General features: G+C 49.6%; 1 protein-coding gene across 2 annotated transcripts in view; it reads right to left on the reverse strand.

Annotated features, from left to right (window-relative positions):
• NXPH1 (neurexophilin 1) overlaps positions 1-10,526 on the reverse strand; it is a 313,558-nt gene extending 303,032 nt beyond the window's left edge. Inside the window, exons 1-2 of one of the 2 annotated variants that reach the window (XM_053553867.1) lie at positions 9,223-10,526; positions 8,232-8,395 (exon numbers count right to left, since the gene is read on the reverse strand). In XM_053553867.1, the coding sequence (XP_053409842.1) occupies positions 8,232-8,285 (54 nt within the window). In that variant the 5' untranslated portion in view covers positions 8,286-8,395; positions 9,223-10,526. Of the gene's footprint in view, positions 1-8,231; positions 8,396-8,946; positions 8,993-9,222 lie in introns of those variants that run through there. The other variant, XM_053553868.1, reaches the window with a different exon arrangement.
• Between the last annotated feature and the right edge of the window lie 1,676 nt (positions 10,527-12,202).

Here is a 12,202-nt window from a genome sequence, read left to right on the forward strand (position 1 = left end):
ACACTTTAAGCCGCGGCAGCGGCCGCCCTGGAGCGCGCGGAGAGGCCTCCAGGGACGTGCAGCAGCAGCCGGAGCAGGGGAGCCAGGGAGGCAGGACAGGGGTTTGCGAGAATGTTTGAGGGGTCGTTCACTGCTACTTATGGTTGGTTCTTGTTGTCGTTTGGCAAGTAAACAGAGAAACTGCACCGCCACCGCCCGCCCCAGCCCGGGTCTAATGATGATAGATTTCACCCTGCATCAGGCCTCACGCCGCTGAGCCTAACCACGGAAAATAATGAGGCTGCGTCCCCATTCGTCTGCATTAAAGGCGAGCCGGGCACTTCGATAGCAAATATATCGATTCCCTTGCCTGGGCCAAGGTTTGTCCTGCTCCCCGTGAATAATTACTGCTCCTTGCGAAATTCATAATAATTAGGACTCTCCCCACCCCTGCACGCCGCTTTTTAAAGGCGCCGGATCCTGGAGAGCACCTGGGTGACTCCAGCCCTGGTCCCAGTAGGTGGGAGACGGGGCAGGAATCGCTGCTACTCAAACCGCTTTCTTCTTGCGAGAAAGTTGGTTTCCCGCTCCCTGCCTCGATTTCCTTGTCTGCAAATGAGGCTTTTACATTGCTAAAGAGATTCCTAACTCTACATTGCATGATTCATGTTTCTGTTTGGAGGGAGTGATAGATTTAATGACGGTGAGAGGGCGCGGGGGCAGGAGCAGAGACAGCGGGGTGGTGAAGATTTCTCCTCCCCTCTGCATAAACTCTGTGCTGATCACGTGATGCCGCAGCCGCATCAGGGTGGGAGGCGAGAGTGCTCCCCAATTCCCGAGATGCGAGGGAGGGTTGTCACGGGCGCGTCTGGGCCTAAGGGAGGTGTCTGCCGGAACCGAGAGTGCTAACTCGACTTTTAGAAGAAAGAAGACCGAGCAGCGGCTGGGGAGGAGTCTAGGCAGCCAGCACCAAGCGGGGCGGAGCCTGTGGCGCTGGCCGTGGTCCTGAAGAATCTCTCTCCCGGCCCAGGCTAGTCCTGCAGCCCCAGCGCCCCATTCCACCTCTTTGCTTGCGGCTTCTCTGCAGAGAACTGGGGCTTTCCAGCCTCCTGTTTCAGAAGCACCGAAGCTCGACGAAAAGTTCTCCAAAAACAATGCTTTGGTGTGGGGACCTGAGGCCCGGACATGACCTCTGGATTGCTCAAGGTCACCGGCAGCTAATAGTAGACAATAAAACGCGCAGCTGTGACAACGGCGACTCCGGCTGGTCAAGTTCCCCGGGCTGGAACCCTGCAGCTTTGGTCAGAGGACTGAGTTTGCGAGGGCAGGGCAGGAAGCCTACGTCCAAGAAAGTTTCTCTTTTCTTACTATAGAAGACGACGTAAAATGAATGGCCTTTACAAATCAGCGAATGGGGAGGGAGTCTAAGACCTATGGCGGGTTGTGTGGGGGGGACGCCCCCTTCCTCCGGCGGAGGGAGGGAGCCCGGCCTTTCTTTGCACCTTCACCAACGCAGCTTGAGTCCTTCCGGCCAAAACCCATTGGGGCCATGGAGGTGATGGGCGAGGCGCGGCTGGAGCAGGGTCAGCGGGGACGCGCAGAGCCCCCGCAAGCCAGTTTCTAAGGAAACACGCGGTTTTTCTAAGCAGCAATTTGTCTTATTGTGGGAGAAAGATACAGTACAAGAAAAGCCTTCTGCTGCTCCATTCTCATGCAGATGAGGCTGTGTGCTCTAGCTGCGGCCTGTGTCTCCTCCTCCCCATCTTATTTCCGGCTTCAATAAGTAAAGCATCCTCATTAGTTTAAAGGAAGAAGGAGCTGGGGAAGCTTCTCAGGAGCAGTGGCCGGAGAGGCACGTGCTGCGCTCTACCTGCGCCCTGGGACTCCACCCTGCGCTCCATTCCAAGGCCGCGCTCTCGACACCATCTCGTCTCGCTTTCCGCCATCTAGAGTCCCGGGCGAGACTCTGAAGGAACTTTCTGTAGTAAAGGGCACCCGAGCGAAGGAATTTTCTCTGCTCTCCACATATCCCCTTCCAGTTCCCACCTCCGTAGTAGGTAAAATATACTAGGAAAGCTGTTTACAGAAGAGCTAATCAGGTTTTCAGCTCTGCAGAGATGCGGGTGCTCATCAGAAGTTGAAGCAAGAGCCAGCAACCCTCTAGGGCAGACGGCAAACTTGGACAATGCGCAAACGCGCTCTTGGGCTCCTGGAGGGGCTTGAAGAAGTCGCCAACATATATCATCTCAATAAAAAGCCGCTCTTGGAAAGCTTGCATAGTAATTGAGACGGGCGCGCTTTTCTGATCTGGGTTGGCATTTCCTCATCTCAAGCTGACAGAGCCAACTCAGGAAATTGCTGGTAATATTCATCTGGGGAGCATTTTCATTAAACGTAATTCATTCGACTTTCACAATAAATTGAGTGACATCCTTACAGCGGAACCTTTTTATCCTTGATTAAGTGCTTGCCAAGCTTTGGTTTCCCACTTTATTGTCACATTCCTTCAAGCGGAGTCGTCAACATGCCAATCGGCTGCAGAAAAAAATGCGCGCGCTGTGTTTACCAAGCTCCGGGAGGGGTTAGTGCTGACACCGAGAAAAAGAGCCGGTCGGAACTTGATTAGCGGATAAATCAAGGCTTCAACTTCCTGCGAGCGTGTGGCGGGACCAGACGAGGGTGGGGAGCTGGAGAGCTAGAGAAAGCAAGGGTAGGCGAGATCGCCGGCCCGCCGCGCAACCCGCCTGCGCTCAGAAGCCGCTGACCCGACGGCTCTTGGCCCGCGGACTCCCTTTAATTAAAATGGCGAGGACTATTAAAGTCTTAAAATGAGATCTGAAGCTCCTACATGACACGGTTGCCCAAAGGGCTCTTTCCTGAATTGAATCAGAGTAGCCACTTTCTTTAAAAAAACAAAAATAGGAAAGAGTGCACACTCCCTAACCTGCCCCGTGAGAGCAGGTAAACTTTCAGGACTTCCACCGACTTGCTGTGTAGGCGGAGGAGTGCGAGGAGTGTTCGACTCACTCCCAGGATTCCTGTTGACTCTAGTGTGAACGCCTCGCAGCCGAGTTCTTGAAGGGCCCTTCAAACCCCTGAGTTGCAGGCGACGCTGATAAGCACCTCGGTATTTCAGGACGGGGTGAATGGGAAAGGCGTCCCTTTGCTAATACACGGCCCCCTTTCCCCCACCGTCCCCTACTTCACTCCCCACCCCCTATAAAGTCCAAGAAGCCCAAGACAGAAAACTGCTTATTTGAAAAAGCAATATCCAAATGCTTTCATCACTCAAATGCCCTTTTCACAATATTGTCGACGGTGGTTATTACCTGGACAATGCTGTCAATTTCTTTAGTCTGCAGAAAATCTTCCCTCAGATAGAAAAGTAGGACATTGGGCACCTATCTAAAAAAAAAAAAAATCAACCAATTTCCCTGCCACCCGATATATTTTTCAACCAGACAACACTTTCATTAAGGGGGAAATAGCTGTCAACAATTCAAAGCCAAATAGAAATCAACTTCACACAAGAGGTGCCACGAACTTAATGGCTTTCCGAAAAAAATACCACTGAGAGAGTTGAAGCAATTCTAGTTCACTCCTAATACTGAAGGCAGTTTCTCTGAAGGTATCACTAGAAGGCCCCAGACCAAAATGATCCTGCTGGAAATGGGGCAGAAGGTCGACCCACCCAAGTGCTTCCCACACATCTGGAAGAACTGCTTTTCTGGTCAATGGAGAGTTGAACTTTTCATGAAAATGCCTGGAATAGCAGTAACTTCTCTGTCCCACAGAGCTCAGGAATGCATCTTGGGACTGATAAGCTCTCATGTTATACTGCTACAGCACAGGGCCCTCCAAAAGTCTAGGTTTAATCCTACATCTGAAAGAAAAAATAAATAAATAAATAATCCTATATGAAAGACTAATCTAAGGAAGAAGAGAAAAGAAATGTGGTACTGTCTCCAAGAACTAGCTTTAATAAAGAACACTTAATATTCACTCTGTCACGTGATTTATTTTATTTAGCTTATTTTCAGGAATAATCTCAAATTGCTCAAATGGATCGAAATTTTTGGTGGGTAGCTGGCTTCATTTTCAAAGGATAAGTGCTACATGCCTAGACCAAAAGATGGACATTGGGAGTCTCTGTATCTCTGCTTTCCTCCCAGATTCCAGATTCCTTAACAGCCACCTTCACAATCAGTGGAATTTATCCAAGTCCTCTGGCTTCTAACAGTGTTGAGATAGTGGTCCCATGGGTGTATTACTCACTCTTCAAACTCTATTATGCAATAATACAGAATTTAGATTTCTAAGGACACCCTAAAGTTGTCTTAAAATGTTGTGGCACAATTTTTAGAAAGGACTTCCAAATCTTCTCTGTTTTAAAGAGGCAACTAAAAAGGCAACTAAATCATCAGCAATTAATTCTTAGCAGAACTGGTAGGAACTCTTCCCAATAGAGTAGTCTATAGATGTGTGTCTGGTTGTGATAAAATCATACAACCCCTTGTCAGTTTCTCTAGATTCAATTTATTAGTAACTTTTTCATTGATGTGCACAGAAAGTGCTCATGGAACTAAATTCTCCATCTAAAAATTACCACAGGCAAAGCCCCCAAACAGAACCCCACACTTTCTATGGGAGATCTTCTCCCTGTTCTCTGGCCTATGCCTCAGTTTGAGCCACTAAGAATAACTCAATGTAAGACCCTCATGCTGTAGGTTGATAACTATATTTTTCTAGTTTTTTCAGTGTGTGCTTTACTTCATGTAAAATACTAGAGTCCTTTTATCTGTTATATCATACTGCAAATAGTTTGGAATCAGTCCAGAACTGACAGGAAAATGAAGATTGCAGAAGCTTTGTTTTTGCTTAAATAAGTATTGCTGAGCCATAGGATCCAGACCTATAGAATCCAGACCTTTAAATCTGAAATATACAACATTAGAATATTTCATTATCTTTATTTTTAAAAGAGAGTTTACCACCCCCTCTTCACCCCTGTGCATTTGTGTCTGTAGCTTGCCTTGTGGTCATTTTGAGTATTCTAGCTAATATGCTTTAATAGGTATTTCTGAATATTCTAGTTAATATGCTTTTGAAGGTAACTTTGTAAAAACACTTCATATTAGCTTCGCATTGAAGTACTGAAATAAGCCCTATGTTGAACTAGGACAGATCATCTCTCAGCACAAAATACTCAGCCTAAAACAAGCATTCAGTGATTCCTGGACCAAGGAACATACTTTGAGAATATTTATCCAAATACAGGAAGAAAACTAGCTTTGTGTGGAGCACTAATCTGTTGAACAGTTTTTTTTTATATAAGAAATTCTTCTCAAGTTTCGAAGTATGTAAAGTATCTTTCTACAAGCAGAAACCTAAATATTTCTCTATAGGAGATAACTAGACAAACCTTGCTCCCTGGACATAATGTGGTGATTACTCCTTGGGAAACATAACTGGGACTCCATGGGCTTAAAAGGGAAGGGGCACTGAGGTATCAGTTAAAAGGCAAGGCATAAACAGAGTGCATGGCGTGAGCTCATAAAGACAAAAATTACTCAGTCAATTATTCTCTGGCTTATGTCAGTTCAAGGAAAAAATAAAACAATGGTTTTGCCACCCTTGCCTTCTTGGAGTGTAACTTAAGCAGCTCCTGACAATCTGTATGCATCTTTTGCAGGTCCTTGAAAGGGCTAGGCTCTCCTAGTGTGCAGCTACAAACAAATGATTAATTCAGTTAACAATATCAAGGGTTTTTTAATGAAACAGATAAAGAAAGAAGGCTTGATCTGTTCACTGCCCTAGAGTTTTAATGGAGGCTCCCTGCTTCTTTATTTGCCTAAAACCATCCAGAAGTGACTGCCCAGTTCACCCTTTGAAATTCATTTTATGATAAAAGTCAGCTTCCTGCTTCTCCAGGAAAAATATCTTGGAATTTTGCTGGCAGGTAACCATGGGATTTCAATCCCTGGAAATACTACTGCCTTGGGTCACAGCCATCAGCCTTTTGTTTTTGTGGTGTGTGTGGTTTCTAATCCCCGACACACAACAACTTTAGATTGGAGAGAAAAGAATGGACTTCTAAATCGCCTTCTCTTTTTATTGTTCACGTTTTGTATTGTTTTGAGTGAAATTGGAAAAATCGTCTCCTTTCTTTGTATTGCCAAAAGGCATTCAGGTAATGAAGTCTGTAACTAAACGGTAATTGAATCAGCATAATTTGCACACTGAATGGTTTTCAAATGCTCCCAGTTTACAATTAAAGGAGAATTAATGCGCTTGTTGTTGAGAATGCAGCGCATTAGAATAAATCCAGCACTGTTGTTGTAATGAGTGGAAAACGGTTTAACTGCCAACAAACACATTTAAAATTTAACACAACGTATTGATTTCACTTCTGCTTTTGATAGATTATTTTCTAGACTATCGAAATACTTGCTCCAAGCGATAAACTGCACCACAGCCACGAGCCCCTGCCGTGTGTGTGTGTGTGTGTGTGTGTGTGTACAGCCCAAGGACGTAAGGTCAGTCCTGAGGTTCAGGTCATGCGTAAAGGTATGCAGAGGAGAGGGGCAGGCGGGTTACCGTGGTCAAGGGAACTGTTCTTATTCCTACTCTATCGCTTTCACTTTGCACTCGCTCCCCCATCTCTCAGTAAAGAAAAATGCCGTATTTCCTCTGGCCAAACTTTCTGCCCTCCATCTCTGGGCTTTCAATGTCAGTGGGTTTACTGGACACAGGTGGGGGCTAGAATGATTAAGGATGGGAAATGGGAAGGACACTTTTTGCTTTCCGTCTACGTTCCAGAGGAGAAATGCACAGACTTCGGTGACTGGTCAGAAAGGCAGTTCTTTTGGATTGGCTGCCCTGGCTTTCACCTGTTTACCCCAAGGTGTCCTGTGGGCTAGGACGCTGATGCGCAGCGCCCTCTGGCGTCCGCGGCTGCTACGGTCAGGCGATGAAGGTGCAAAGAAAGGCAACACTAAGGGCTCTTGGATTGTAGCTGAAATCGATTAAATACACATGTTCACAGACGCGCGCGCGCGCGCACACACGCACATATATATATATATGCTCACTTACACACAAAGAACTGACACAACTCGCAGCCCTGCGGTCACGTGTACCAAGGGCAAGGTCCAAGAAACTCTGTCAATTGCAAGGATAGCGACCCTTCCAGGCTTGTGGGTTCTGAACCTCTTGGGTTGAGGGGCACCAGTACCACCTCGAATCCGGTTTATCTAGCCCCACCAGAGCGCTCAGGCCGCCCCAGTGCTCCTCACCTCTAAACAGAACACAATGAGCCCTCGGTGCGCTCCCCAGTCCAGGATGGGTTACGGAGGGTGGGTGCACTGAAGGCAACTTCACCAACAGAGCAGAAAGTGTCCCTGCTCCCTGCCCTCGAAGCCAGACTGGAGAAATACCACTCTCTCTTCTTGGCTGGCGTGGTGCTTACAGCTCCTAATTCACCACAACAAAGCGCTTTGCCATGGAGTCCAATTCTAACAGTGTGCAAAGTCCAGACCCTAGAAAACTCTGCTTCTGGAGGATGGGACCACTACTGTTTAGAACTCTCTCTCTAGGGAGAAGGCCTAGCATTCCCTAACGAGGGACTTGGAACTGGAGATGACATTTAGTTATTTGGTGCAAAAGACAGGTCAAAGAGGAGAGGCAGGTGGACATGTTTGCTGGAGAATCTCTGAGCTAACTCTGCTTGTTCGCAGTATTCCTGATAGTTAAACTTATCCTGTATAAATCCCGACAAGTCAAGAAAAGTTACCTGCACATCTCTGTGTGCCACGTCTCCAAATTGGGAGAGTAGGTGGGTAAATTCTCTTTCAAAGACAGAGATCTGGGTAGATTTGTGCTTTCACACACACCCCCAACCGCACCCTTAGTTCCTTTAGTTTTAACTCTGGATGAACTACTGAGAGTTCCATGCTTTCCACCCCATCTCTTTGCCTCAATAAAGCGTTCCTCCCCACTATCTCTTTGTATTTGGGGTGTCTAGGGCGCCCTAGCTGCTGTTCGGAATCCAAGAATGGGGTGGACTGGAGCAGGAAATGGGGGTGAAAATCCCTCAGGTATCTGGAGACCAGCTTGCCAAAGTTGTTCCAACGCAGCGGCTGGGAATGCTGCTCTAGTTGAACTGACGGCCTCGCCCTCCGCCCGCGCGCCCCTGGACGCCTCACTTCCTGGCGGGGGTGGAATTGCAGAGGCGCCGGACCCCCGAGACTTACCAAGTAGACGGTGGGCTGCAGGAGGAGAAGCACGTACCAGCACGCAGCCTGCATCCTCCCGCGTATCAAACTTCCTTGGCGGTGCCTTCTCTGAGTCTTTGTTCCTTCAAAAACATAGATCCACCTGACATCCACTTTACAGAGCCAGGAGCGCTCTCAGCAGCCTAGACACAAATGAAATTAGACACCCCATGACCACGCGGGCAGGGTTAGGCTTGGCGATCAAGCGGGGAAAGGAGTCGTGGCGGGGAGGAGGGAACAAAAAAATAAAAAAATAAACAGGAAGAGGGATATGAAAAATTGAAAAGCGAGTGAATCCAGCGCCTGAGAGCACAGGCGCGCGGTCCGCAGGCAGCGGGCGGGAGAAGAGTGAGGGGCTCCCAGCGCCCCGCGCTCCTCGGGTGCGAGCTCCCCGGCGCCAGAGCACACAGAGCCGCGCGTAGGCTGCTTCGGAGCCCAGCGGTCTCCGGCGAGACCTGCCCCAGTGTTTCGGGGCCGGGCAGCTTGGACAGAAGGCGGCGGCTGGTTCTTCGCCAGCCCTGGCAGCTCTCACACGTACACACCAGCAGAGAGAGACAGAGAAAGAAAGGGAGAGAGAGATTGAGCGAGGGGGACACGGTGAGAGGAAAGGGTAGGTGGACTGACCAATATTAGGTGTTGAGTATCCCAACACGTTCAGTGAAGTAGGGGTGGGGAAAGACTGAAATTTGCATACCGAAAGGCAGGGCTCAGTTTACCCACTCGAGCCCTGCACACACAGCGATACACACGCATACATACAATCACATCTCTAGCACTACTTTTTTTGAGCCAAAGGGGCACAGCCAGTCATCAACTTCTAGAGTGGAAGTCTCCCAGGGACTGGGGGTCACCTGCCAGACAAGCTCTGTCCCCCAGCCAGTGCCCCTCCTGACCGTCCCTCCCTCGTGCCCACCCCCGCCACCACCCCCAAGGCGTCCCTTGTGGAGCAGTAGAAGCGAAGGGTACGTACCGCACAGGACTGGGGGCGAATCTGGAGGGCAGGGACCTCTCTGGCCAGGCTCCATGGAGGAGCTACTCGGGCCTGGAGTCCCCAGCACCCCGGACATGCCCTCCCAGGCACTCCGTCTCCATGCTTGGGCGCGGACGGGTCGGCTGCCTGGTCCAGCCTTGGCGGAGTCGCGGTCCCTGTGCCCGGGTCGAGCTCAGAATTGGTTCGCGGGAGCCTATGCTTGGCACAGTTGGATTCACGGTGCAGGAAACTTAAGAGACAAGAAAGGGAGGGGGGAGTGGAGGAGGAAAGAGAGGAAGAAAGAAAGGGAGGGAGAGAAACAGGGAGGAAAAGCTGCGAATGCGCTGGGTTGCTGCCCCGGACAGACTGGGACTGCCAGCTCTGGCAGGGGGACCAGCAGAGCAGGCTCCGAGCAGTAACGCGCTCCTGGCTTCCCACAGCCGCCCGGCGATGGTAGAAAGGACTTAAAGGGAGCTGACTGGGCAAGTCCTCCAGACTTGAACTTGAGAGATAAGACACGGGTCTTTCAGAAGAAAAAAGAAACCTCCGGCAAGGCGCGAGCAGTCCGAGTTTCTGAGGGAGGGGTGGGGTGACGAGACCCCGGAGTCTGCGGGCGCACCAAGCGACCGCACCTCTGCTCGCAACGCCGAGAAGCCCCCGCGAGCCGCTCTCCAGTCGAACTGCGGGCGCCGTGTCGGGTCCTACCCTGCCACCCCGGGACGCTCAGGAGAGCGCCGGCTCCCCGGCGCGCGGTAGATAGTGGTCTCTCCGCAGAGCCGCGGCTTGGCGCACCTATCTTCCTGACACCGGCATTTACGTTGGCATCTGGGCGAAGGATTCTTCCAAGACTACTTAGCACCCGTGTAAATAGATCCCGCTCCCAAGCTCTCAGCGGGCCGGGCCCTCAGGGGAAGTGACTCTTGCCCTGTGGATTCGCTGGAGGCAGAAGCGCCCCCTCCTCCAGGGGTGCAGGGAGGACTGCGAAAGCCAGGGGAGTGGCGGGGAGAGCAGCCGGGAGGTGTGTGGGGCCCCGAGAGCAGCGGGAGGGTGCAGGGCGCCCACGCCAGGCGCCTCCGACCTGTGGCTGCGGGACCAAAGGCGGAGGGGCGACAGACTGCCAGCCATTCAGCGCGCCACAGCCGGGAGGACTAGTCGACCTTGGACTCTCCACTCCTCGCCAACGACCGGGCCGGGCGTGGAGGAGGGGGGAGGGCTGCTTCCAGCCGTTGCCACCTCGGTGCTACCAGCACACCCCCCCCTCGACCAGTGGACTTGGCCTCTATACTCTCGCTGTCTCTTTCAATCTCAATATTTCTCTCTCTCTCTCTCTCTCTCTCTCTCTCTCTCTCTCTCTCTCTCTCTCTCTCTTTCTCTCTCTCCCCCCCCCACCGGAATGTGAGAGAGAGGATATATATATATATATATATATATATATATATTTCCATCTTCTGCCTCCCTCTACCTCTCTGTAAGTCTCAGTATTCCTGACTCTCTGAGTCTCCCTCTCTATACCTCTATCTACCCCATCCCCACTGTTCTCCCTCAGACCATGTTCTTGTCTTCTTCCCTTCACCTTTTCCAGCTCACAACCATTAGACCAGCTTTGCCAATATTCCCTGAGATCCAGGACCATACCCTTCTGGTGCCTAAGGGCTGCCAGCATCTCTTCAGCATGCCCATATTCACGCCCAAGTCCAGCCTAGCTAAGGGCATTTCTCTTCCCCCACCCTGTGTCAAATGCCTCTCCAGCCCTGCCTGTTCACCAGAACCTAGCCCTGAGTGATGCACACAGCAGGATAACATTTCCTTATTAATCTGCAAAACTTTGGTTGAAATTTATTTTGGGAGCCTGAATTAGTGGCATGGAAATAAAATTGTGATTGTCAATGAATCTCAGGATGTCCTTTCTCGTGCATGGCTCTGCAGAATCTCACTCTGGATGGTCTGGACCCAGACACATGTACACTCACAGGAGGTCCTGGGATAATAGCAGGCTGAACTACTCTGGGAGATGCAGGCCACCCCTCCCCAAAACAACACAGAGACAATCAGCAGAACCACCTCTGCTGGAGCAGATGCAAGGGGAGCCCTGCTCAGACCTTCCCCTAGAATCAGATCTCCAAAAGCCTCCAAATTAGATCCCTATTGTAGGACAAACTGCTGGCACGTTGAGGCCTACACTCTCCCTTCCAGCTGAAACTAGCTCTTTAAATAGCAAGTTTTGTATCTCAAAAGTTGTTCTCTGCCTCACAAATAGTCACACAGTAGTGACTACTTGGAATTCACTGGGGTTTATGCAGCGTAGAAAGCAGTGAAACATACCTTCTGACCAGAACTCTGAAAATCCACTTTGGAAAAAACACACATGTATATATAATAGCCTAACTACAAAGTTGTCTTGGTTATTTTCTAGATTTCTTTTATGTTCTTAAAACCTTAAAGAAAAAATATTAAAGACTTAGGGCAACTATAATTGAAGCTGAAAGGCCAAAGTAGGGCAAAGGAAGCTCTGTCTGACTCCACTATCCAGGGTTCATGAGGCCATTCTCAAACTGATCTCCACTTTTAGATGAGTTGCCTGGCTCTCCCAGGCTAGAGTTTATAGCTGGAGTGAATGTTGCCTGCCTCTCTATCTGGACACCCAAGCACAATGCTGTCAGAGCTGAACTTTTGTCTGACCTTTGGGAAAATGAAAAAGAATCAGGCCAGCTTTGGGATATACCAAGTTCTTTTCTAAACCTTACTTTAAAAGCATTCTGCCTCTAGTGCCATTTAGCCTTAAAAAATTACTGCTTGTGAAATAGAAAGAGGATAAGGGACCTTAAAATCTCTGTCTGAATGGGACTGATTATTTAAGAAAAGCACCACAGGCTCCTAGCAATGGGAACTGGTTTAACACTTTGTTCTATGACACAGGGTGCCAAAGAACTTTTTCTGTTAATGACCTGAGATCTTCTACCTAGACATTCAACTCTCACTG

This window comes from Nycticebus coucang, chromosome 11, assembly GCF_027406575.1.
Source record: "Nycticebus coucang isolate mNycCou1 chromosome 11, mNycCou1.pri, whole genome shotgun sequence".
NCBI classification, from domain to species: domain Eukaryota; kingdom Metazoa; phylum Chordata; class Mammalia; order Primates; family Lorisidae; genus Nycticebus; species Nycticebus coucang.